The sequence below is a fragment of the Lissotriton helveticus genome, chromosome 3_1, assembly GCF_964261635.1.
Source record: "Lissotriton helveticus chromosome 3_1, aLisHel1.1, whole genome shotgun sequence".
NCBI lineage: Eukaryota > Metazoa > Chordata > Amphibia > Caudata > Salamandridae > Lissotriton > Lissotriton helveticus.
In genome coordinates, this window is record NC_136061.1 from 1,311,687,052 (window position 1) to 1,311,714,592 (window position 27,541).

Below are 27,541 nucleotides of genomic sequence, written 5' to 3' on the forward strand. Positions count from 1 at the left end.
AAACCCCCAATCCAAAATAAACGTAAGTGAAATTAGTCTTCCAAAGTACCTTATTTCCGGTGTTTAAATAGTTAACACTGCCATCCAGTGCCACAGCTTGCTCACCTCACCTATAAATCACAACAATCTAACCTTAACCAAAACCACCCCCTCAAACCAGAATAATAAAAATACTTTCTCCCACCTACCAGTGACAGCTTCCTAAAAACAATCAGAGGCTGGAGGAAAAAATGCCAAAAAGATCAGAGAAAACAAAAAGATTAACATTTTCGTTAACTTTCACACCAGCACAACACAATATCTGTACCGTAATCAATCAATCAGGTTTTATAAAGCGTGGCTAATCACCCGATGGGTATCCAGGCACTTCCAGGCCACGGAGGCTTATTTAAACAGCCAATTGAAGTTCTTGCATTGCATGCGTGGAGTGAGGAAGCAGGTGGAGAAGACAGTGTTGATCTGTGATTTCATGGTGTGCTTGTAGTCAATGATGATTCTGAGGTTTTTGGCGTGGTTGGAGGGTGTAGGTGCGGGTCCTAGGTCTGATGTACCAGGAGTCATTCCATGTGTTGCTGCTGTTGCCAAATATCAGTACTTCTGTCTTGTCTGGATGAAGAACAACTGCCTGCAGCTGGACACAGTCAGCGACGTTTGACATGCATCTATGGAAGTTGGTTTTGGTGGTGTCATCAGTGAGTGAGAGATGAGTTGGTGTCATCTACGAAAGAAATTATGTTGAGACCATGGGATGGACTATGTTGGCCAGCAGGGTCATATATGCACTGGAGAGTATGGCTGAGGAGTGAGCCCTAGGGGACACCGCAGGAGATCTCCTTGGGTTCAGAGGTGAAAGGTAGATCCTCTAGGCTCTTCTCGTGAGGAAGGAGATGATCCATCTGAGCACATCGCCTTGGATGCCAATGTGGTGGAGTCTTTCAATCAGTGTGTGGTGGGATATGGTGTCAAAAGCTGCACAGAGAACAAAAAGGATCAAAGCTACTGTTTTTCCTTAGCCGAGGAGGGTTCAGATGTCATCAGTGGTTGTGCTCAGCGCAGTTTTGATGCTGTAATTGCTGTGAAAGCCAGATTGGGAGGCGTAGAGTAGCTGGTTCTGCTACAGTTGTCATGAGCTGATTGTTGATGATCTTTTCCAGTACCTTCGCTGGGAACAGGAGCAGAGAGATTTGCCTGCAGTTTTTGAGTTTGTTGGGGTCGGCAGAGGGTTTTTTGAGCAAATGTATGACGTTGGCATGTTTCCAGTTATCGGGAAATGTTGTGTTGGCGATATTGGTGTTGAGTAGGCTGGTGAGTTTCTGGCCGATCTTTTGGTTTCGGAGGTTGAAGATGTGGTGCGAGCATGAGTCGTTGGGAGCTCCCGAGTGAATGGATTTCATGGTGGAGGTGGCGTCCTGGGTGGAAAGATGTTCCAGGTGGTCAGTGAATCATTTTTATTAGATACAGGCGTGGCATATCGGTCGAGGAAGTATGTAGGTGTGGGTTGGGGTTCGAAGTCTCTGTATATGGTTGCGATCTTGTTGTGGAAGAAGTAGGCAAGGCTGTTGCACAAATCCTGTGATCGTGTGATGTTTTCACTGGCAGCCGGTTTCGAGAATTTCTTAAGGATGTTGAAAAGGTTCTTAGTGTTGTTGGTACTGGTTTCGATGCATGCAGGGGCTGACTTCTTTGGTGGCCTCAGCAAGCGGTGGGAGAGGTTGAGGGAGGTCCTTGCTGGTGGGCCGTCTCCTCTACAACTGTTTGTTGTCTCATTTAGCTGTTCTGAGTTCTTGGCCATACCAGCTGCCTTTTTGGAGTATTTGCTCTGGCTGTTACTCTTGGTGGGGACGATGCGGTCTGCGCAATTGGTGATCAAGGTGTTGACTTTTTCACTCCCTGTGCGAGGTTGGGGGCAGTAACCGGATTGGAGGTTTTTAGGGCGTTCACCCAGCTGGTCTCTGAGATTGTGTTTCACCTCCAGATGTGGGGCATTGGTCACCTTGGGGGTGGCGGTGCGGGAGCTGCTGAAATGGATGAAGGAGTGATCAGCCCATGCGAGTTCTGTGACATGGCTGTATTTTAAACTGTTGTTGGAGGTGAAAATTGGGTCCAGCATTGTCCTGCGGAGTGTGTAGGATCGTGGATGATCTGGGTCAATTTGAAGCTGCTCATACAGTAGAGGTGTGCGGTGTTTTCTTCGCTGGCATCGATGAGGAAATTTAGGTTGCAAAGAAAGATGTAGTCCTTGGAGTCTAAGGGTAGGGGTGCAATGAAGTCTGCGATGGTGTTGCAGAAGCTGGAGTGTGGGTGCCTCTGATGGCTGTCTTGTACATGTGGGGCTAGAATTTGATATGTTCCATGTGGCTGGTGGTGTTGTCGGTGACGGTGGTACACTCAATGGTTCCTTTGTGGATGATAGCTGTTCCTCCTCCCGGCTTGTTGGTGCGATCCTGGTGAGTGATTTTATATCCGTCGGGGATCGCTGTGGCAATGTCTGGGGCGGAAGTGGGTTTGAGCCAGGTCTCAGTGCTAAAGACTATGTCGGGTGCGAGGGTGGCATTGAGGTCCCATAATTTAGTGGAATGCTTGCTTAGTGAGTGTGTATTGAAAAGGGCGCATGAGAGTTGTTTTTTTTGTCAAGGTGGTGTGTTCAGTGTGGGGCTGGTCGGGGGGCTGGTATGTATGAAGTGGCAGGTGAAATGATAGTGGATTCAGGTGAAAGGTCCTACCATGAGTCAGTGTGGTGGCAGTGTTTGTTGCAGCGTCTGGGATCAAGGATGTAGAGCTCGGCGATGGTGTATCTTCAGGGGGCAAGAGGGCCAGGGATCGTGGCTCTGGGCATGGTACAGGTGTGGACAGGCGCAGACGGGCTTGCCTTTGGCACACCAGCGTGCTCGTGGCAAACATATGTTGCACAGTCATGCCGCAGCCTGCATTAAGAAGATCCTGGGGTGGGCAGCAACAACAGTGAGTGGGAAAAACACGATCGGGGAAAACCCCAGCAGCTGCGCTGTCACTGGAGCAGTATTTTTTTTCTGTAATAGCTTTATTTGGAAGCATAGAAGACATCCATTAAAGCATTTGTACAGAACATACATCAATAATCATTTCATAAAATAAAATAGTGTGCGTAAAAAAGTACAGTATAGACATAGGCTAAAATTGTTAAAAACCTATAGCTACCGAATTTCAATGAACATTTCTTTGAATACATTTCCTACCCATATATGTTCATGCCACCCGAAGTATGAGACACTTTCCTTATTAGTCAATGTTTAAAAAAAATTTATAAAAATATATAACAGTTATTTAAGTGCAGAAGTGTAATATATTTCGCTTTCATTGCTGTAGGAAGGTGGATGCCTGACTATGGTTACCCCAGATTTTTTGCCTTGTGTTTAGCTGGTTTTCGACTTAGTTGGCCTGGGATCCTGCTAATCAGGACCCCAGGCTAATCTGCTCGCTCTGTAAAATGGACTCCATGTACCCTAGGTACATAACTAATTGGATATTGGGTCACCTTATGAGCCCCTGTACAGTGTACTATAGGTAACCAGGGCATAGGTGCATCCAAGGCCTACCAGGGGCTGCAGCATGTATTATGCCACCCCTGGCTGGCCATCCAAACTGACACAACTGGCTGATCACTCAGCTGGGGCAAGGTTGTGTAATCACCCCTTGCTTAGATGTAATATACCTATGTCTAAACCTAAATCTGGACACATATACACCTATAAGTCACTCCTATGGCAGGCCTTAACAATCCTGGAGGCAAAGTGCTTGGTTATATGTGAAATGGTGCTCTAGCATGAGCTGAGCCTGTCTGCAGCTTTCGGAACCATGTCCTTATAGCTGTTCCAGGATATTGCCATACCATATACTCTTAAGTGCATTATAATCCTCGCGGTTAGATGCTATCTTTGGTTTGGCTTTATCAAAACATGTCGTGTAAGGTGTCATACGCTTTGGAATACTACCCCCTCGCCAGTTCTGGCGACGGGGGCAGCATTCGACCCTTCTGGAGGGAGAAGACATGTTACTTTCCTTAAACGCGATTCAAACTAACCAAAGCCTCAGCATCATAAAATGGATGCTGCTGCCACAGACACAAGTCTGGCCTCCTGCTGCTGACCGATACTCCGGCAGGGGAGGCCTGGACAAAAGGTTTCCTGTCACAGGGAGGTGCTAACACCACCCCAGACAGGAGTTAGTGGATTGGGGCAGGGAGGGCTGAGTGAAACTAGACACTGCCTGGGGCACACAAGGTGTCCCATGCATAGCCCAGTTCAAACCGGTGCTGGGGCACTCCAGCCCCAGCTCTGGCGCGAAACTGGACAAAGGGAAAGGGGTGTAACCAGCCCCTTCCTGGGTCCCACCCACAGGAGGGACCTATCAGGTAATCCAGCCCCTTGATTTGGAATAAAGGTAGGAGCTGTGTCCATAGACTTTAGATAATCCTGACTGTAACTTTGAAACAACTCTGGACCCTTCGATATCCTACTCGACGTAGAAGACTGAAGAATCTCCCTTGTGGTCAAGGAGTGACCACCCTGTGGAAGCAGGCACCATCAGCGCTCAAAGGTTTTCTTAGTTGTTGCTCCCGCCGGAGCTCGAACAACAGAGATCGACAAGAACCAGACTCCCAGACTTTCAACAGCCCGATCCACAGCCACAGCAAAGCTGAGACCCGTGGAGGCGACGTGAGACGTGGGACCGGCCATCTTGGAAAGCCAACGAAGTGCTTTCTGTGCAGCTCCCGAGGCACCCTCGAAGCTGTGCATTGGGGATTGAGAAGCCCCAGCCCCGAGCAGCCTTTGCACCGTAAATCACCTCTTCACACTCACCGAGTGCTGCGTGGGGCCCTTTTGCATTTTCCTGCTTGACGCGTCTGTCCAGTCACTTGCCCGTTGGCTAGTGGCCTCTGTGATGACGAAACCCGAAATCTACACTGCTTGTCTGGTTGCTCCAGACTGGCCCTTGCTCCCCTGAAAAGGAGCAGCCCATCAGACCTTGCTGATCCAGAAGCCATCTTCGATTCCTGCGTGGGTTGCATTTGCCAAGGCCTGTTGACTCCAACCTGGAAGCCGACACCGCCGACAGCGAGAGCCTTCGTGGGACCGTCCGTGCCGAGCTCCTGGTCATCGTCGATACCTCCTGGACCACGTGGCAGCGGAGACAAGCTTCGCGACAACCACCTGATTGCGCCAGACATCGCCTGGTTCCTTCCTGGTCACTGGCTAGTGACCCAGACTCTGTCCCCTCTGCTTTCAGGTAATCTACATCTTCGATCCACCCTTGGATCCAACCGGACTCTTCTCTCCTGGCCGCCTGCAGCATCTTTACCTCCAGGCTCCATAGAACTCCACAACGAAACACGACGCACTTTGACACCTATGCACCCGCTTCCTGTGGGTGAGGTAACGAGAGTACTCCGGTGCTCCTGTAGTGGTTTACACCTCTAGTGTCCTAGTTTTAAGTGGTTAAGTTCTAGTCCAGTCGGAAGACTTCCAAATCTGCAACTTTCTAACTTTTACGCACCATTGACTTCTATTGGTGCACGCGTGTGCATTAGACACTGCACCCGCATCCTGTGGGCCTCCCACGTCCTAACTGCTGTTAGTCCAGTGTAGCCCCAGCGATTCCCAAGGCCCTAGGCCTTACCATTGTTTGTGACGTGGTTCTTATACCACTATTTTAGTATATGGTTTTAGGGGCCACCGGGCCTATCCATATTTGTGCAACTTTTGTATGTTATATGAAGTTCTTTGTTTAACGCTTGTGCCTCTGCCCTCATAAAGAGTACAGAGGATTATTCTAGTAATAAATACATATATTTTATAATATATAACTTGTGTGGTGTCCTTTCATTTGGTATTAAAAGGATTGCATATGGTAAAACAGCTGGCTTCACATGCCCTCTTGAGTTAAGCCTAAGACTGCTTTTGTCCATGCTACCCCTAGGATAGCTGGTCTATAAGTTTTACTTACAACCAATCACCATAAGGGTTGTTTGGACTGGTACAAGGTGCTCACTAGAATAGTGAACATCATACACCAGGCCAACTTCTCACAATTGCCGATTTCTCTTAATCACTGGAGCAATCTGGAACAAGCAGGAACTGGAGGCAACAGGCAAGTGCAAGCTAGGTGTCCAGGTGACTACTGATTAATGTTCATTATCATGTGGCGTGGACAAGGTTAAATTATGAGGAAAACAAGCAATGCCCTAACCCACTTTTTCCTCATATTTCCCTCATGTATTCTATATTTTTTTGGGCTCAGGTGTAAATGAGTATGCCAGTATTACAACTGGAAATACTGCGCCAGTCTGCCTGGACATTGTAGAATATCAATACTGAGCTTTCTTGCTAATCTTTCCAGGAATAACTAGAAATCTGTGAAAATGTTCTGGCAGTATGTTGCTTTTCTGTTGATTGTATCTGTGCCCTCACCAACTGGACTGAGTGAGAATTATGGGCCGGTAAGAATATAGGCCTGGGCAGGCTGAAGGACACCGATTCCTCAGTGTTCCTTTCAAGAACTGAATAGGCGGATTATCTATCAGCCCATCTAGCAATTAAAGCAGCCTCGCGGGCCCCAGCCAAACAGGGCATATCATCCACAAAGAAAAGACAAGAGATATGTTTTCATTACTAATCTCTGCATGCGTGGGATAGATACAGCAAGGCATATTTGTATAAAATGAACAAAAGCTGTACAAACTCACATCACTTCACACGAACCCTTTGTTAACAGAAAAAAAAAAAGAAACAAACACTTCCCTTCGTTCAATATTTCCATTTGAAGGTGCTTTTAGGACAAAAGTAGTTTTATTATATTTCTAGAAAGCAAATCGATAAAGCACCCATTTGAAAAAAATGTAAAGGAGAAATTGATTCGAGAAAGAAAGAACAAGCGTGAATGGGAAAGACATGTTGCATTCAGGAAAACGAAAGTGCTAGAGAAAATAAATATTACCGCGGGGAGAAAAGCCAAGTCACTGAGATAGTTAAACAATAACCAAGAGACAAAAAATGATTCAAACAGAAAGACAAACAACAAAAGAGACAGAAACACAAAGTACTTTTTAAATGAAACAATAAACAGCCACTGTGAAACTATCAAAGATGAAGCATTGAAGAGAGAAGGAAAGAAAGGATATTTAACAGACTGGTGGAAGCCACAACAATAACAGGAAAGATGAGCGGAGCCAATCGGTTTGAAGTTTACATTTTTTGCTGTGCCAGTTACATTTTTTTTATTGCAGCGTTATGGCACGAAAAGGAGCATATCCCTTAAACATGGTGGTCAGATGCATCCAATACTGTAAATTAAAAAAGATAGTAAAAACTATTGTATATAAAAGTTTAATGGAGCATCACAGGTGATTCCTAGCAGGCAGGTGTACTTAAAACACGTAGTTTGACTGCAGATCACGAGAAAATGCGATTTCTTATTTACTCAAAAGGTATCATTGGCTTTGAATTACTTTAAAAGTTAAATTCAAATATACAAGGTTGACTAAAAAATGTAAATGATAATGAACGGTAAGAAAAAACCTTCAAATTGTTTCCCACCAGCCCTAGCACTGAAGCTACTTCTTTTTAGGTGATTGTGATCAGGCAAACTGCAGTCATTCACATTGTAAACAAGCCAATGGCTCCAGTGGGCTAACCCATATCCCATGTTGCATGCTGTGGAGGGTGAAAGCAAAATGTGAATGACAGCTGAAAAGCATCAATAGATAAGGGTTTGCCCAAAGCCACTATATATATAGGCATGTCTTTTTCATGTATTATTTTTTCTTTGATTACATGATGCTGTTGGACAGCTAAAGGGGTCTCTAAGCTAGACCTAAGAAGTAATCAAAAGAGTATTAGAGAAAGGAAAACTATCGAATAGAGATGGCAAAAAAGCCAGAATAAATGCCAAAATTAATGATAATACAAGTAAAAAAGGAAAATTAAACCCACCAGAATGATGGAGCAATAAAGATAAATATCAACAAAACAGCGGGCGTTAAAAAGAGAGAAGGCAGAAATCATAACCAGTAGCTAAAGCTCGTATGACAGAAAAAAAGACGATAAAGGCAAGTGAAATCACATAGAATTAGCAAACAACATGTGACAAAGGTCGGCATATGCAAGAAAGGAAAATAAATACAAATAGATGTCCTTACGCGTCTTCATTGGTATTTGGACAAATTCAGCTTTGAAACCTGGGTGCTGCCCCTTGGCATTGGTGACCAGAGAAACAAGCATGACATTCTGCGATGAATGAAACGTGAGGTTATATGAAGAAGGGTAACTGCCACAGAGTCTGCAATGTAGAAATCCAAAACACCTTAGTTAAGAGCAGAAGAATGGAAAATGTCTAGATGCATAGTATTGTCTTTAGCTTCGTAAGATACTGTCTGATTTTGCCATCCTGTGAGAATAAACAGTTTTGGTCGCAATATTTCTTTTCACTGCTACAAGACAGGCAATGTACTTATTGCAAAAGCCAAAAAATGTTCCTTCTATACTCTATAGCATGTAGCATTGATGGTTATCAAAAATTAACAGACTTCGCAAGGACCACTGTAATATAGCCTGCCATATTTAATATACTAATGTGTTGATGCAAACAACCAGCTTCATTTTTGATAATATTATATTCATGTTTTACAACAAACTATGTAAGCAATGTCAAGGACCAAACGCAGGCACTAGAATTGCTTGCCCTTATACCAACCATTTTCTGGTTTGGTATGACGTTCCATGTCTTAGGTGCGATGTAGGAAAATGAGCATCCACCAGTTTTGCTTTTGCAAGTGTGGAGAATGTGTGCGAGTAAGAATGAGGCAGAGCACAGATGTCGGGTGGGCTGGTCAAAGTGTATGCAGCTGTTCAGGTATTCTGGTCCTGTGCTGTGTTGAGCTTTGTATGTGTGCATGAGAAGTATAAATTGGGTGTTCTTGTGAATGGGGAGTCGGTGAAGCTTCTTGAGGTGTAGTGTGAGGAGGGTGCTGCATGGGAGGTCAAGGAGTCTTGCAGACGTATTCAGGATGGTCTGTAGCCTGTGTAGGTGGTGTTTGGAGGTTCCAGCATAGAGAGCGTTGCCGTAACCCATCCTGCTGGTGAAGAGTGCTTGCCAAACTGTCCTTCTGGTGTTCTGAGGCGACCATTTGAAGATCTTTTGCAGCATGCGTAGGATGTGGAAACAGGAGGTGCACACTGCATTTACGTTGTCTCGAGTCGTCCTGTTGAGCTTGTTGTCTAAGATGATCCCTAGCTTTCTTGCATGAACAGTGGGTGTGGGTCCGAGCTGCGATGGCTATCAGGTGGAGTATCCTTGGGAGGTCTTGTTGGCAAAGACCAGTACTTCTGTCTTTTTGGAGTTGAGCTGCAGGAAGCTGGTTTACGTCTAGTCTGCTATCAGTCATGCAGGTGGTAAAGTCAGACCTGGTGATGGTTGTCTTGTCCGTCATGGAGAGGATGAAATGGGTGTCATTGGCATAGGAGTTGACGTGAGGTCTTTTGATCGGATGATGTTGACGAGCTCTGTAATGAATATGCTGAAATGGGTGGGGCTGAAGGACGATCCCTGTGGGACTCAAGATTAATTTCCTGTTCTCTGATGTGAAGGGCGAGCGCCTGACCCTTTGGGTTCTTCCATTGATTAAGGAACAGATCTATTTGAGAGCAGATCTTTGTATGCCAATCTTGTGGAGCCTTCTGAGGAGAGTGTTATGGGAAACAGTGTTGAAGGCCGCATAGAGGTCGAGCAGGATGAGGGCAGCTGTTTCTCCTTGTTCCAAGATGATTTGAATGTCCGTTAGTGACCGCCACGAGTGCTGTAATTCTTTCTGAATCCTGATTCAGAGTTGTCTAGAAGATGGTGAAGTTCGAGGTGGGTAGCAAGTTGCTTGTTTATGGCCTTCTCAATCTATATGGCTGGATAGGGGGTAGGGAGATGGGTTGGATGTTGCTCCGTTGATTAGGATCGGCTGTGGAATTCTTGAGGATGGCATTTATTCCAGCAAGTTTCCCTTCATTCGGAAAAGTGGCAGACGTGGTGGAGGTGTTGATAATGTGGGTCAGGGTGGTGTTGATTGGTGATGTTCCCAGGTTGTAGATGTAATGGGGTCATGGGTCTGTAGAGGCCCCTGCGTGGATTGTGCGCATGACTGCTGCTGGCTTTCTGGTGAGGGTTGTCAATTTGGTTAGGTGGCAGTCTTGGTTGGAGGTCGGTAAGTTAGCAACAAGTTCTCTGGGGTTGGGATGATGTGATTAGTTGCTGTAGACATTTGAGATTTTGCTGTGGAATAAGTCAGAAAAGTTGTCACAAAGTCGGCTAGGTTGTCACAGAGTTGTTGGGAGGCAGTGATGTTACAGACAGTGGCAAAGGGCCAGGTGAAAATGAGTTTAACATTTGCTAGTCATTCAGAGTTGAACATTTAGGCTCATTTTTGTTAATCACTGGAATGGCATTTTTATTTAAGTGACGGTGGAGTATAAGGCACTAAAGTATCTAATAAACAATGTTGTTTACTTTAATGGTTATAACTTGTGACTGCCTCAAAAATACTTTGTGAGCTCCCTCCATGAGTTTTATAAGACCATTTAAATTTTTTTCTTAAGCATACTTGTTTCTGCTTTAGTCTGCCAAAGTACTTTTGAGGAGAACATGTTGGTTATGATAGTAACTGTGGACTGAAGATAAGAGACAACAGCTTCCTTCACTGTGTATAAAAATAAATGTAACTTCAATATCTCTACGTAAATGCTTTTATTTTGAAATGCATCATCCCCCATCTAACAAACAAAAATGATTCTTTGCCTCTCTGTCCCCATCTTTTAAGCTTCAATGTAGGTTATCCTGTTTCGACAGCTCTAGGATTTGTGTCATTATTGGAACTAAGGCAAAGGCATATAAAACCATTGTCCAGAACAACTCACAATATTGTGTTAGAAAATCGTTTCACAGAGTTCTTAAATAATGACTTTAGCACTAGATTATACCGCTTCATCAATCTTTTTCAAGAAGAAAAAGGCCAATAACTCCTTCCATGACTACTGCCTGGAGAAAGGGCAACAATACAAGGGAATAATAATGGTAATGTCGTAAAGGGAATACAAAGATAAAATGTATAACTAAAGCACATGGTGGAATCAAAATCAGCTTATGGTGTGAGTCATATAATGGAAGAATATTAAACTCCAGAACCTGTCCCAATTGTACAACTCACTTCTTAAGTGCTCGAGGCTCAGCAGGGCTCAGGGAGTCATAGATCTTCACATAATCATTGTCCAGAACCTGGCATCCTTCCAAGTCAAAGCTGTGGAACGAGAGGCTGATGAAGTGTCCTACATCCGCACGGAGAATCCACTGGCAGTTTACATTGGAAGGGTAAGGGCTGTTGGGGAACCCAGGAGTTGAGAAACTTATTTTGGTCCCAGTTTTAGCATGCAACCCAAAAAAGCAGGTTTCTGTGCCAAAGAAAGAAATACTCCAAGTTATTCAAACACAATGATATTTACTTAGTACGGCTTAAAAGTTAAAACCATCATTCAGTTATGGCAAGTAAAGGGCATTAGCTTGCATCTAAACACATTATAAGCAATAGAAAATTATATTTGGTTACCTCAGGTCAATTATATTTTGGCTGGATTGTGAACTTTGTTGTTTCAGCAAACTTACCGGAACCTACGTAACCTAGATTAAACCAGTGAATTGGAGTTCAAATAAAATAGAGGTTTCTCTGGTAGTTGACTAACTCTGAAGCAATAAAAAGGCTGGGCAAAGTGAGTCGATTGGCAGAAGCACCAGACTTCTGCCAATCTTCTGTAGCTATACCAACATCACAGATGCCCCAAACTGCCAAACAAGTGTTCCGATGTCCCTATAGACAAGTATGTCTCAGCTAACCAGGTTTTTTCTGATGCTTTATATAGGCTGATCATTGTTCATAGTTGACGGTTGATTTATGTGAAAACCCAGTAGCAAAGAACAGCAGAGAATGTAATAGGGTGCAAGGAAATACAAGAAAATAACTGAATTTTCCCAGATAAAGTATATGTGGAGATAAGGTTCAGGCAAGTTCCATTACTATAATTAAAGATGCAGTGATCTTTGGTTCACCAAATAGGTTACATCTTCAACTATGAATTTCTTGATAGGAGTTACATTTGATTGCACTCTCCCTACAATGCAATAGGCTGAATGAAATGAAACGCAAGAGAGATTAAAGAACATTTTTACAAAACCGTTCTTTTACCCATTGATTGTCTGCAAAAATTATTGACCAAAATAGCTATAAATAAGATAGATACCAGGGATGTTTAAAGTAGATTCAGGAAGGTCAGATTGTGGTCAGGTTGTATAGATAATCATTGCCTACCTAAATGTGCTCCACTATCTAAGCACACACAATTCAAGTAATATTCGTCTGAGGAAAGTATGTAGATTCCATGAATCCCATTCTTTCCTTTTGTTATACCCTAAATATTTTTGCACCACTTGAATAATGAAATCCTGCATGTGGTTTCCAAAGGTTCACAAAAAATATGCATAGCAGGTAAAACTGAAGAAAGTATAAGGATTACAAACATATTTTAGTGATGTGCCTGGATGAAGTCTAGATGAAATATTAGTGTAATCGCTGAAACACAGAATTGACAGTAGTCAAAAAAAGTTACAACTTTTTAAAAACAATGTTAGACCGTAGAAAGGCAATGATTCCTGAATTTTTTCAATCATTGTTACATAGAATTACAACAGAAAAATATGGTATGAATATAAGACTGCTCTAAGTCAATTTTACCTTGAAACGCTAGGATAGGAAGTGATCATTCTACTACATTTTAAAAACAAATATGTATAGATTTTCACAAATATATTGGTAAAAAGTAGTTTTTGATACAATACATTTATTAAAGTCAATGAAAATTTAACAAATATGGTGTATATAGAGTACACAAATGTTTACATTTCTGGGACGGGATCACCTATAGCACTGGATTATCAATGAAAGGGATATCTTGAAATGTGTCTCAAATGCCTTTGAAAGGGAACCTTTGAAATAGGATTCCTTCCTTAATTGCATGAGCTAGTTGTCCCTTTCTTAGCAGACTAACAGTGACTCAGTATTATTCTCTTTCTGGCAGGAACTTTGCAGCTTCTTTGGATATTCCTTGCTGTAGGAGAGTAGGGTCTGCTTTCCTATGGTCACACCAATTTCTGCTTCACTGGTTTTCGACTTAATGTGGCTGTGGGCCGGCTAATCAGACCCACAGCCTGCTGTTCTCTCTCAAAATTTACAGACATGTACTTTAAGTACATCACCAATTTGGTATTGGGTCACCTTATCAGCCCCTGTACAGTGTACTATAGGTACCCAGGGCATAGGTGCATCCAAGGCCTACCTGGGGCTGCAGCATATCTTTTGCCACCCCTGGCTGGCTATCCAAACTGGAAAAATGCTACCAAGATGGTCGCAACACTGCGCACTGTCCACAAATGGTCACAGAGTGACCCTCTAGGTCATTGAATACAATTGAATAACCCTATATCAAAAATGAATCACAAGAATAGCAAATATACTTGTAAATGTAAATCTTTACAGGTAATTGTTGAAATCCCCCAAAACATTTTTACATTGATATTTTTTAGTTGCATTCACATAGAAATCAAAAGCATGAATTCCTTATACATGTATCTTGAGAACATTTACAAAGAGACAGATAATCAATTGTTTACGAAAGATTTTTTTAAACGTGGCTATCCAAACTGACACAACTGGCTGATCACTCAGCTGGGGCAAGGTCGTGTAATCACCCCTTGCTTAGATATAGTATACCTATATCTAAACCTATATCTGGACACATATATGCCTATCAGTCACTCCTTTGGCAGGCCTTAACAATCCTGGAGGCAGAGTGCTTGGTATTATGTGAGATGGTGCTCTAGCATGAGCTGAGCCTGTCTGCAGCTTTCGGAACCAAGTCCTTATAGCTGTTCCAGGGTATTGCCATACCATATACTCTTAAGTGCATTATAATCCTCACTGTTATTGCTAACTTTGGTTTGGCTTTATCAAAACATGTCGTGTAAGGTGCCATACACTTTGGAATACTACCCCCTCGCCAGTTCTGGCGACGGGGGTAGTATTCCACCCTTCTAGAGGGAGAAGACATGTTACTTTACTTCAACGCGGTTAAATCTAACCAGAGCCTCAGCATCACAAAATGGATGCTGCTGCCACAGACACGGGTCTGGCCTCCTGCTGCTGACCGAAACTCCGGCAGGGGAGGCCTGGACAAAAGGTTTCCTGTCACAGGGAGGTGTTACACCACCCCAGACAGGAGAAAGTGGATTGAGGCAGGCAGGGCGAGTGAAACTAGACACTGCCTGGGGCGCACAAGGCTCCCCATGCATAGCCCAGTTCGAATCGGTGCTGGGACACTCCAGTCCCAGCTCTGGCACGAAACTGGACAAAGGGAAAGGGGTGTAACCACCCTCTTCCTGGGTCCCACCCATAGGAGGGACCTAGCAGGTAATCCAGCCCCTTGATTTGGGATAAAGGTAGGAGCTGTGTCCATAGTCTTTAGATAATCCTGACTGAAACTTTGAAACAAAACTCTGGACCCTTCGACATCCCACTCGACGTAGAAGACTGAAGAATCTCCATTGTGGTCAAGGAGTGACCACCCTGTGCAAACAGGCACCATCCAGCGCCCAACGGTTTGCTTTGTTGCAGCTGCTGCCGGAGCTCGAGCGGCAGAGATCGACAAGAACCGGATTCCCAGACATCCAACAGCCCGATCCACAGCCATAGCAAAGCTGAGACCCGTGGAGGCGACGTGGGACCGGCCATCTTGAAAAGACTGCGAAGTGCTGACTGTGCAGCTCCCGAGGCTCCCGAGAAGCTGTGCATTTGGGTTTGAGAAGCCCCAGCCCCGAGCAGCTCATGCACCGAAGCTAACCCCTCCACACTCACCGAGTGCTGCGTGGGGCCCTTTTGCATTTTCCTGCTCGACGCGTCTGTCCGGTCACTTGCCCGTTGGCTAGTGGCCTCTACAACGACGAATCTTTGAAACTACTCTGCTGGTCTGGTTGCGCCAGACTGGCCCTCGCTCCCCTGAAAAGGAGCCACCGCTCTGACCTTGCTGGTCCGAGTAAGAAGCGATCTTCATGTCCTGCGTGGGTTGCCTTTGCCAAGGCCTGTTGACTCCAATCCGGAAGCCGACACCGCCGACAGCGAGAGCCTTCGTGAGTGAGTCCGTGTTCCACTCCTGGTCGTCGTCGATGCCCCAGAGTCCACGTGGCAGCTGAGACAAGCTTCTCGACAACCACCTGATTGCGCCCGACATCGTCTGGTTCCTTCCTGGTTCCATCCTGGTCACTGGCTAGTGACCCAGCCTCTGTCCCCTCTGCTTTCAGGTACTCTACATCTTCGATCCACCCTTGGATCCACCCGGACTCTTCTCTCCTGGCCGCCTGCAGCATCTTCATCTCCAGGCTCCATAGAACTCCACGACGAAACCCGACACACTTCGGCACCTATGCACCTGCTTCCTGGTGGTGAGGTAACGATCAAACACCGGTGCTCCTGTAGTGATTTACACCTCTAGTGTCCTAGTTTAAAGTGGCTTAATTCTAATCCAGTCGGAAGACTTCCAAAACAGTAACTTTGTAACTTTTACGCGCCATTGACTTTGCATTGGTGCATGCGTGTGCTTTAGGCACTGCACCCATGTCCCACAGGCCTCTCCCGACTTCATTGCTGTTAGTCCCGAGTAGTCCCAGCGATTCACAAGGCCCTAGGCCCTACCATTGTTCGAAAGGTGGTACTTATACCACTATTTTAGTATATGGTTTAAGTGGCCACCGGGCCTATCCAAAATTGTGCAACTTTTGAAGGTTTAACTGTGCTTTTGTTTAAACGCTTGTGCCTCTGCACTCAAAGAGTACAGAGGATTATTCTAGTAATAAATACATATATTTTTATAATATATAACTTGTGTGGTGTCCTTTCATTTGGTATTAAAGGATTGCATATGGTAAAACAGCTGGCTTTACATGCCCTCTTGAGTTTAGCCCAAGACTGCTTGGTCATGCTACCACTAGGATAGCAGGTCTATATGGTTCACTTTACAACCACCACCATAAGGGTTGCTTGGACTGATACAAGGTGCTCACTAGAATAGTGAACATCATACATCAGGCCAACTTCTCACACTTGCCTCAGATTTGTCAATGTATAACTAAGAAGGAAAGCATCGCACATTATTGAACTTAGAAGGAGTAATAGTCATGTATGTGCTATCTGAATGACCAAGGGGCAAACATCATCCCATTCAGGCAAGCCGCTGCATTGCTGCAATGCAGAGCCAATCAAACCGTAATATTTTTTTTCTTCACTCAAGGCCCTTTTGCTTTTCTCTTGCATTTTGGATATTAGATGCCAAAATATAGTGTTAAACTTTCCAGAGGAACAGTTACTGAAATGCTAATACAGAAGAAACTTGAACAAACTTACGGTCCTTTATATCCTTCACCATCTTGAGATCGGCAGCTGTGGGAATTAAACAAGAGCTTAGAATGTTTTATTATTGTACATTGATCATTTATATAAATTGCATAGCTATAACAAAAAGGTCAGCATCTGCGGAGGTGATAGGTACTGTGGGGTTTTGTGCAAGAGTTAGTGGGTGGGTGCACGACTATGGAGTTCATAGGAGTAAGCAATACATGTGGATGCCAGCAAGCAAAACCGTGAAAAAACAGCAACCATAGGAGGGTCATAGGTGTGTCGTCACCAGCAAAATATAGGAGGTCCACTTTAGAAAGCAAAGGAGAAGCCAGCAAGCAAACAAAGTGGTAAGCGAGTAGGGCAGTCAAAAAAGGAAGGCTAGAGAGGGAGGTCAATGAGTGAGGGAGGCCCCAGCATGGCATGCGAGTAGAGGTTTCAAGACCGGAACAACCAACTGAGATGAAGCCAGCATCATAGCGTGCTAATGAAAACACAGTACCAGTGAGAATAGGGGGGAGGGACAATTTTGGAACAACTGGTGGAGGCCAACAAAGGAGTAAGTGAAATGAACTGTAAAGAGAGCAAGTGTGGAAGGAGTGTGAAGGGGACATTGTGAGATGCTATTGAGGGACCAAGCAGGAAGAAAAGATAGCAGAAAAAGAGAAAACAATGGGCATGATAAATGTATGGCTGAAAGGAGCAGCAAGTGATGTGGCAAGGTCAGTAATAGAACATATGAAGGAGTAAGGTAGTAAACCAAGTGTAGGGCACCTGGGTGATCAGTGGGGGTTAAAGATAAAAAAAATGTAAAAAAGGGCAGCAAACAAGTATACAGTACAAAGCAAATGGGCTATAGGACTCAAACGAGCTATGGAGGATAGTGATTGAGCAATGGAGGATAGTTAATGAGCAATGGAGGATAGTTAATGAGCAATGGAGGCTGAAGAACAAGCAGGGGAGGTACGCCAGTTGCACGTTGGTTGGCCATCACACCAGTTGCATGCGAGACATATGCGGGGTGGCAATCACGCCAGCCGCGCATGAGCTGGGAGTGATCAGGCAGTCACCCAGCCAGCACGCGCCATCCAGGCATCCAGCCAGCAGGCGCCATGCAGCCAGCGCACTCCAGACAGACAGACAGACAGACAGACAGCGCCATCCAGGCAGCCAGCACGCGCCATCCAGGAAGCGCACGCCATCAAGGCAGCCATCCAGGCAGGCAGCCAGCAAGCGAGCGAGCGCCATCCAGGCAGGCAACCAGCGAGTGAGAGCCATCCAGCCAGCCAGCGAGCGCCATCAAGGCAGGCGGCCAGCGAGTGCCAGCCAGTGAGCGCCATTCAGCCAGGCAGCGAGCCCCAGCCAGCCAGCGCCAGCCAGCCAGCGAGTGCCATCCAGCCAGCCAGCCAATGCCATATAGTCAGCCAGCCAGTCAGCCAGCCAGCGCCCTCCAGCCAGCGCCATCCAGACCACCAGGCCCATCCAGCCAGCCAGCCAGCAAGCGCCATCCGGCCAGCCAGCCAGCAAGCAGACAAGCCCATCCGGCCAGCCAGCCAGCCAGCCAGCAAGCAGACAAGCCCATCCGGCCAGCCAGCCAGCAAGCAAGCAAGCAAGCAAGCAGACAAGCCCATCCGGCCAGCCAGCCGGCAAGCAGACAAGCCCATCCGGCCAACCAGCCGGCAAGCAGACAAGCCCATCCGGCCAACCAGCCGGCAAGCAGACAAGCAGACAAGCCCATCCGGCCAACCAGCCGGCAAGCAGACAAGCAGACAAGCCCATCCGGCCAACCAGCCGGCAAGCAGACAAGCCCAGCCGGCAGGCAGACAAGCACATCCGGCCAACCAGCCGGCAAGCAGACAAGCCCATCCGGCCAACCAGCCGGCAAGCAGACAAGCCCATCCGGCCAACCAGCCGGCAAGCAGACAAGCCCATCCGGCCAACCAGCCGGCAAGCAGACAAGCCCATCCGGCCAACCAGCCGGCCAGCGCCAGCCAGCCAACCAGCCGGCCAGCGCCAGCCGGCCAACCAGCCGGCCAGTGCCATCCGGCCAACCAGCCGGCCAGCGCCATCCGGCCAACCAGCCGCCACCCAGCGCCATCCGGCCAACCAGCCGGCCACCCAGCGCCATCCGGCCAAACAGCGAGCGTGTGCCATCCAGGCAGCAAGCGAGCGAGCGCCATCCAGGCAGCCAGCAAGCAGCAGCCAGCAAGCGCCATCCAGCCAGCGCTATCCAGGCAGGCAGCCAGCCAGCGCCATCCATGCAGGCAGGCAGCCAGCCAGCGCCATCCATGCAGGCAGGCAGCCAGCCAGCGCCATCCATGCAGGCAGGCAGCCAGCCAGCGCCATCCATGCAGGCAGCCAGCCAGCCAGCGCCATCCAGGCAGGCAGCCAGCAAGCGCCATCCAGGCGGGCAGCCAGCAAGCGCCATCCAGGCGGGCAGCCAGCAAGCGCCATCCAGGCAGGCAGCCAGCAAGCGCCATCCAGGCGGGCAGCCAGCAAGCGCCATCCAGGCAGGCAGCCAGCAAGCGCCATCCAGGCAGGCAGCCAGCAAGCGCCATCCAGGCAGGCAGCCAGCAAGCGCCATCCAGGCAGGCAGCCAGCAAGCGCCATCCAGGCAGGCAGCCAGCAAGCGCCATCCAGGCAGGCAGCCAGCAAGCGCCATCCAGGCAAGCAGCCAGCAAGCGCCATCCAGGCAGGCAGCCAGCAAGCGCCATCCAGGCAGGCAGCCAGCAAGCGCCATCCAGGCAGGCAGCCAGCAAGCGCCATCCAGGCAGGCAGCTAGCAAGCGCCATCCAGGAAGGCAGCTAGCAAGCGCCATCCAGGCAGGCAGCTAGCAAGCGCCATCCAGGAAGGCAGGCAGCCAGCGACATCCAGGCAGGCAAGCAGCCAGCCAGCGCCATCCACCATCCAGGCAGGCAAGCAGGCAGCCAGCGCCATCCAGGCAGGCAAGCAGCCAGCCAGCGCCATCCAGGCAGGCAAGCAGCCAGCCAGCGCCATCCAGGCAGCCACCCAGCCAGCGCCATCCAGGCAGCCAGCCAGCCAGCGCCATCCAGGCAGCCAGCCAGCGCGCGCCATCCAGGCAGCCAGCCAGCCAGCGCCATCCAGGCAGCCAGCCAGCCAGCGCCATCCAGGCAGCCAGCCAGCCAGCGCCATCCAGGCAGCCAGCCAGCCAGCGCCATCCAGGCAGCCAGCCAGTGTGCAAGCGCCATCCAGGGAGGCAGCCAACCAGCCAGCGAGCGAGCGCCATCCAGGAAGGCAGGCAGCCAGCCAGCCAGCGGCCACCATCCAGGAAGGCAGCCAGCCAGCGGCCACCATCCAGGAAGGCAGCCAGCCAGCCAGAGAGCGCCATCCAGGAAGGCAGCCAGCCAGCCAGAGAGCGCCATCCAGGAAATCGGGCAGCCAGCTAGCGAGCACCATCCAGGTAGCCAGCCAGCATGCTAGCACCATCCGGATAGCCAGCGTGCTAGCACGCCATCCGGGATGCCGGCGTGCTAGCGCCATCCGGGGAGCTATCCACCGTGCAATCACCATCCAGGCAAGCAGGCAGCCAGCAAGCACCATCCAGGCAGGCAGGCAGGCGAGAGCCATCCAGGCAGGCAGGCAGCCAGCGAGCGCCATCCAGGCAGCCAGCCAGCGAGCGCCATCCAGGCAGCCAGCCAGCGAGCGCCATCCAGGCAACCAGCCAGCGAGCGCCATCCAGGCAGCCAGCCAGCGAGCGCCATCCAGGCAGCCAGCCAGCGAGCGCCATCCAGGCAGGCAGCCAGCCAGCGAGCGCCATCCAGGCAGGCAGCCAGCCAGCGAGCGCCATCCAGGCAGGCAGCCAGCCAGCGAGCGCCATCCAGGCAGGCAGCCAGCCAGCGAGCGCCATCCAGCCAGCCAGCGCCATCCAGGCAGGCAGCCAGCCAGCACCAAACAGGAAGGCAGCTAGCCAGCGCCATCCAGGCAGCCAGCCAGCGTGCAAGCGCCATCCGGGCAGCCAGCGTGCAAGCGCCATCCGGGCAGCCAGCCAGCGAGCACCATCCAGGCAGCCAGAGAGCACCAGACAGCCAGCCATAGAACACCATTCAGGCAGCCAGCCAGCCAGCGAGCGCCATCCAGGCAGCCGGCGAGCGCCATCCAGGCAGCGAGTCCCATCCAGGCAGCCAGCCTTAGTGCACCATTCAGGCCGCCAGCGAGCGCCATCCAGGCAGCCAGCCTTAGTGCACCATCCAGGCAGCCAGCAAGTGCCATCCAGGCAGTCAGCCAGCCAGGGAGCGCCATCCAGGCAGCCAGCCAGCCAGGGAGCGCCATCCAGGCAGCCAGCCAGGGAGCGCCATCCAGGCAGCCAGCCAGGGAGCGCCATCCAGGCAGGCAGCCAGCCAGGGAGCGCCATCCAGGCAGGCAGCCAGCAAGGGAGCGCCATCCAGGCAGGCAGCCAGCCAGCGAGCGCCATCCAGGCAGCCAGCCAGCGAGCGCCATCCAGGCAGCCAGCCAGCGAGCGCCATCCAGGCAGCCAGCCAGCGAGCGCCATCCAGGCAGCCAGCCAGCGAGCGCCATCCAGGCAGCCAGCCAGCGAGCGCCAACCAGGCAGCCAGCCAGCGAGCGCCATCCAGGCAGCCAGCCAGCGAGCGCCATCCAGGCAGGCAGCCAGCGAGCGCCATCCAGGCAGGCAGCCAGCCAGCGAGCGCCATCCAGGCAGGCAGCCAGCCAGCGAGCGCCATCCAGGCAGGCAGCCAGCCAGCGAGCGCCATCCAGCCAGCCAGCGCCATCCAGGCAGGCAGCCAGCCAGCGCCATCCAGGAAGGCAGCTAGCCAGCGCCATCCAGGCAGCCAGCCAGCGTGCAAGCGCCATCCGGGCAGCCAGCCAGCGAGCACCATCCAGGCAGCCAGAGAGCACCAGACAGCCAGCCATAGAACACCATTCAGGCAGCCAGCCAGGCAGCGAGTCCCATCCAGGCAGCCAGCCTTAGTGCACCATTCAGGCCGCCAGCGAGCGCCATCCAGGCAGCCAGCCTTAGTGCACCATTCAGGCCACCAGCGAGCGCCATCCAGGCAGCCAGCCTTAGTGCACCATTCAGGCCGCCAGCAAGTGCCATCCAGGCAGTCAGCCAGCCAGGGAGCGCCATCCAGGCAGTCAGCCAGCCAGGGAGCGCCATCCAGGCAGGCAGGCAGCCAGCCAGGGAGCGCCATCCAGGCAGGCAGGCAGCCAGGGAGCGCCATCCAGGCAGGCAGGCAGCCAGCCAGGGAGCGCCATCCAGGCAGGCAGGCAGCCAGCCAGGGAGCGCCATCCAGGCAGGCAGGCAGCCAGCCAGGGAGCGCCATCCAGGCAGGCAGGCAGCCAGCCAGGGAGCGCCATCCAGGCAGGCAGGCAGCCAGCCAGGGAGCGCCATCCAGGCAGGCAGGCAGGCAGGGAGCGCCATCCAGGCAGGCAGGGAGCGCCATCCAGGCAGGCAGGGAGCGCCATCCAGGCAGGCAGGGAGCGCCATCCAGGCAGGCAGGGAGCGCCATCCAGGCAGGCAGGGAGCGCCAGCCAGGGAGCGCCATCCAGGCAGGGAGCGCCATCCAGGCAGGGAGCGCCATCCAGGCAGGGAGCGCCATCCAGCCAGGGAGCGCCATCCAGCCAGGGAGCGCCATCCAGGCAGGGAGCGCCATCCAGGCAGGGAGCGCCATCCAGGCAGGGAGCGCCATCCAGGCAGGGAGCGCCATCCAGGCAGGGAGCGCCATCCAGGCAGGCAGCTAGCCAGGGAGCGCCATACGGGCAGGCAGCCAGCCAGGGAGCGCCATCCGGGCAGGCAGCCAGCCAGGGAGCGCCATCCGGGCAGGCAGCCAGCCAGGGAGCGCCATCCGGGCAGGCAGTCAGCCAGGGAGCGCCATCCGGGCAGGCAGCAAGCCAGGGAGCTCCATGCAGGCAGTAAGCCAGGGAGCGCCATCCAGGCAGCCAGCCAGGGAGCGCCATCCAGGCAGCCAGCCTGGGAGAGCCATCCAGGCAGCCAGCCAGGGAGCGCCATCCAGGCAGCCAGCCAGGGAGCGCCATCCAGGCAGCCAGCCAGGGAGCGCCATCCAGGCAGCCAGCCAGGGTGCGCCATCCAGGCAGCCAGCCAGGGAGCGCCATCCAGGCAGCCAGCCAGGGAGCGCCATCCAGGCAGCCAGCCAGGGAGCGCCATCCAGGCAGCCAGCCAGGGAGCGCCATCCAGGCAGCCAGCCAGGGAGCGCCATCCAGGCAGCCAGCCAGGGAGCGCCATCCAGGCAGGCAGCGGCATCTAGGTAGGCAGCCAGCGAGCGAGCGCCATCCAGGCAGGCAGGCAGCGAGCGAGCGCCATCCAGGCAGGCAGCCAGCGAGCGAGCGCCATCCAGGCAGCCAGCCAGCGCTATCCAGGCAGCCAGCCAGCGCCATCCAGGCAGCCAGCCAGCAAACAAACGCAAGCCAGCCAGCAGGTGCCATCAGCAGGCACCATCCAGCCAGCCAGCGTGGAAGCCCCTTCCAGGCAACCAGCCAGCCTGTGGGCATCATCCAGGCAACCAGCCAGTGTGCGGGCGTCATCCAGGCAGCCAGCGTGCGGGCACCATGCAGCCAGTCAGCATGAAAGCACCATCTAAGCAGCCAACTAGCCAGCGAGCGCCATCCAGCCAGGCAGCGAGCGCCATCCTGGCAGCGAGCGAGGTGAGCGTCATGCAACCAGCGCCATCCAGCCAGCGAGAGCCATCCAGGCAGCCAGCAAGTTATGTTATGTTAAAACCACACTTTTTGAGCGCACGGCTACCCAGAAAGGGTGTCCCGGTGCTTTAGCAAAGAGGCCTGAACATAACCAAGAAAACCCAAAAGCGGAACAAGCAAGAGCGCGCCATGCAAGCAGGCCAGCCAGCGAGCGCCATCTAGCCAGCGACAGTGGGTAGGCGTGGTGACCAAGCAGCCAGTGCACATAAGGGGGCAGGCTGGCAGAGAACCAGAGTGAAAAACTTTAAAACCCACTGCACTATATTACTGCACAACCACCAAAAATGCATCTAGAGTATTGAATCAATAAACAACATTTAATGTATCTGAAAGACCTGGACTGAGTAACAGTATGCAATTTAAACATTCACTAAGGGATAGTGTTTTTTAGATTTTGTGACAGCTTCTTAAAGTACTACAAGGAATACATTTTGCATAAAGTTGAACATGTGCAGGGGACTCCATTGCCCAGGAGTCCCTGCAAGACCATTTGTCAACTTCCGGTCCGCTCTCCCCGCTGCCGCCCCCCGCCCCTCTGCAGCTGTGTTAAAAACCCTCACCACTTCTCCTCCTGTGGGACGCTCTTCTGTGCACGGACGCACTTGGCATATTGAATCACTTACGGCGGCATTTCCAGGCATTTACAGGACACCACCTACTACTTGCCGCACCCGCTTCGCGGGTGCCGCTGCGCGCCTCTAGACACCGAGACACGGGTGAAGGTGTGCAACAGGCTACCGGGTGAGTGTGGTCAGCGGGGCTGCGAGCGTGCAGGGGACTCCATTGCCCAGGAGTCCCTGCAAGACCATTTGTCAACTTCCGGTCCGCTCTCCCCGCTGCCACGCCCCCCTGTACTACTAATTGACCCAGTACTCCCGCAGCGCGGGACGCAGCCCGGGCGAAGACAGGGCAAAGACTGGGCCGTTTGAGGCCGTTCGAGGACCAAGAGGGCTGGGCTGGGCCACCCCCCTTTAATGATCCTAGTCTTATTGTCACATCTTACAGTTTTATTGTTGTGTGTATATTTATTTATTGACTTGTACTCTGTAATATGTGTTCACGGGGTAGCCGGAGCAAAACCCTCATGGCGGCTAGCAATTCTAATAGATCCATAGATGATTTCCTAGTCAAAACCAATTTGGCGATTGACGAGGAAATCAGCAAAATGCAGCACAAGGTCTCTTTAGAACTTGACGCTGCACGTAGGCTGTCGGCGCATATTGCTAGCTCCAAAAAATCTTCCCTGGGGAACATTGCATCTGCCCGTACCCCTGATCGTTCTGCCGCCCCACGGCCTCTGATAACAACGGCAGTTATGCATCCTGCTCCCTCTACTATTCCTGTACATTCCCCTCCAATTTCCCAACCTGATCCAGTGCTACAGAGTACTGGCCCTGCCCCTCTATTTAGTATCGCGGGTTCCTTTCCCCCTCCCAAAACAAGTCAAGCTGCCAGCCATTGTAGTGCTAAGAAAGCCGCAGCATATAAAAAGAAATGTCTGGCGAGAACTATACACGCTAGGAAAAAAGCCAGAATAGCAAGGTTAAAGTTTTTTAATAATAGAAGGGCCATGGGTTCCCCTGGGATGAAAGATGTTAACCCCAAACCGACTCACAGTGTTCTTAATGGGGAAGTTACTCCGGAAATACCTAGCTTGGTCGAAGATGATATTCTTAGCATCCCTCCTAGTCAGAACAGTACAAACATTTTGGATGGTCGGGTGAGCGGACCCGTGCATGACAGGGAGGGTGATAGCGAATTCCTCCAACTAGTCTGGGGTACGTTAAAGCAGCTACTTTCCCCCCTGGAATTGAGGCTTTCTCGCATAGAGAATAACCTCCTTGAAATGGATAGGACCATAGTCACTCTAGCCAGCTTGAGCCTTAAGGAAATGGATGCTAAGCTCACACGTGGAACTGAACCCACTCCCCAGCCCAAAGAAACAGAATCCGTTCAATCTCTTTTACAACCAGTCCAAAGCATCCCTGTGACCCTACCTAAACCTATTCCAAAACCCCGCACCACTATTGTAAATACTACTGTACCTACCCCGAGCCCAGCAGTACTTAAACCCTTCCACCCGCAGAAACCAGCATACAGGTCGAACACAGTCTCCAGGGCACCAGTTAACCACCCCCCTAGGCCACCCTTGGTGTATAACCCAACACGTCAGGCTAGTCGTCACAACTTCCGCGGAGGGTTTATTGACCTCCCGCCAGAAGCAGGGTCGTACGTTATTATTCTAGCCGGTGTTCCAGAGTTGGATCAACAATCCCAGGAGAATGATTTCTCTCTAAAAAATAAAGTCATCCACTGGCTTAATTCCAATAAACAACTCCCCGACCATCAAAGAAGTAATATACTTATGGTTCGGAGAGTTCCTTGGATTGGTCGTACGCACAAGTCCATAGCCGGCGACTGTGTGGTGGTATCATTTTCTGATCCCCACACAGCCCAGTGTCTATGTGCAGGGCCATCTTTTGAGGCCAATTCCACAATAGTGGTGAGGCCTCTCACCTTTTTCTATCCTCCTAGACAACAACTAGTGAGTGAGGGGTCATGGTCCACTGTCAGAAACCCTAGTCGATTGACACATAGTTTTGTTGGACAAAATCAACTTAATTGGTGGCAAGGGGTCCCCACTTCCAACAGGTTCGGCTGCCTGGAGGAGGTGGATTGACTCGGGAGGTCTGGAGACTTATCTCCCCTCAAGATTATTCCCCACCAACGGAGGCCTACACCCCTAAATTCATTTCATAGGCTGAAGGATACATTGACAACAAGCTTAGACGAACCGATCCAGACGCCAGCCATGACAAATCCTTCCCCACCAATTGTTACCAGCCCATCGGGCCCCACACATCCCTCTCCAACTTATACGGCCCATCAGGAACCCAATGATATGGCTGCGAGCCCGTCTCGCGCTCAAGTACCACATATAACTGTAATTTCGTGGAATGTGGCTGGGCTCTCCAGTAAATTAGACTGCCCAGAGTGGGGCTTCTATGTTAGTTCCAAAAACTTAATACTCCTACAGGAAACTTGGGCGCGAGAAGCAGTAGACCTACCTGGCTTTGCTTCTTTCTCCAAAACAGCCAAGTGGGAGGGAAAGGGGAGACCATCTGGGGGATTAATGATAGGGATAGCAACGGATCTAGGCTGCCAAGCCTCCGCTTTGGAGACCGCTTCCGACGATCTGTTGGCCGTCCTACTAGAGTGGCCTGACGCATTGAAGCTTCTAGTTATTAATATCTACTCTAGGCCGACCAAAATGCATAACGAGTCGCCCACTATAGATGAGTTAGCTAGGTTTCTAGAGGGCATCCCGTGTGATCTCCCCTGTCTAGTTGGGGGCGATTTCAACTCCCACTATGAACCTCTGCCCGGATTACGCGATGGTCCGTCCCTAGACGAAGACTCCAGCTGGCTGATACCCGAGTCGGCGGCACCACCTCCAAAGGCTTGGACTCCCCTGGCCCTACAAATAAATGCCCTTACTCTTAATCTTGGTCTCAGGGCATGTAATGGGCGCTGTAATTCGGACATACCAAGCAATCCGACTTACAACAAACCCGGTAGTGAATCCCGACTAGATTACATTATGGTCAAAACCTTCATGTGGCCAGCAATAATTGACTTCAAAGTATGCCCAAGAACGGACAGTGACCATAATTCACTGGAACTGACTTATTCCCTCCCTAGGAACCAGGACCTATTACAGGGATCTAGTAGTGACAAGTCTGGCCTCCTACTTGAAAATAATCGTAGGAAAGTCAAGTGGGAGAAGCTGGCTAGTAGTATAGACAAAATACCCTGCCTCTACGAAAGGCTAATTCCATTTTTAGAGTGTGCCTTCGACCTAGGCATCAAAGACCTAGATGAAGTAACTAGAGGAGAACTAGCAATAATACATAAAAACATTACAGACTCCCTTGAACAAGACTTGTTCACATCCTCTACGAAAAGGAAGGGCTATAAGCCAAAGACCTCGTGGTATAATGCCACGTGTAGGAAGGCTAAGGCCCATTTGTTATCTGCCATTAAGGGACGCCTTAGCAGGGAAGAAATTCGGGATAGGAGAAATAAGTAGAAGTCCCTTCTAGTGAATGCCAAGGCGGAATGGGACCACGATTATTGGGAGAACCTCACGAAAGCACTATCAACCAGAGATTCACGCAAATTCTGGCGGGTAGTAGCGAATGGCACGACTGAGTTATCTCCAGCATTAGAGCCCAATATAGCCCCCTCAGTATGGCAGGCCCACTTTGAAGCGCTGTATGCAGAGGGTGGTGGGGATCCTAGTAGCGAGAGATTTTTGATTAGACCTACCCCTTCGGGGGC

At 50.4% G+C, this 27,541-nt stretch overlaps 1 protein-coding gene across 3 annotated transcripts in view; it reads right to left on the minus strand.

The window, feature by feature from the left end:
* Positions 1-27,541, minus strand: part of ST14 (ST14 transmembrane serine protease matriptase) — a 327,081-nt gene that overhangs the window by 131,928 nt on the left and 167,612 nt on the right. For all 3 annotated transcript variants that reach the window (XM_078681947.1, XM_078681948.1, XM_078681949.1), the window contains exons 6-8: positions 16,517-16,552; positions 11,225-11,465; positions 8,174-8,313 (exon numbers count right to left, since the gene is read on the minus strand). In XM_078681947.1, the coding sequence (XP_078538073.1) occupies positions 8,174-8,313; positions 11,225-11,465; positions 16,517-16,552 (417 nt within the window). The remainder of the gene's footprint in view (positions 1-8,173; positions 8,314-11,224; positions 11,466-16,516; positions 16,553-27,541) is intronic.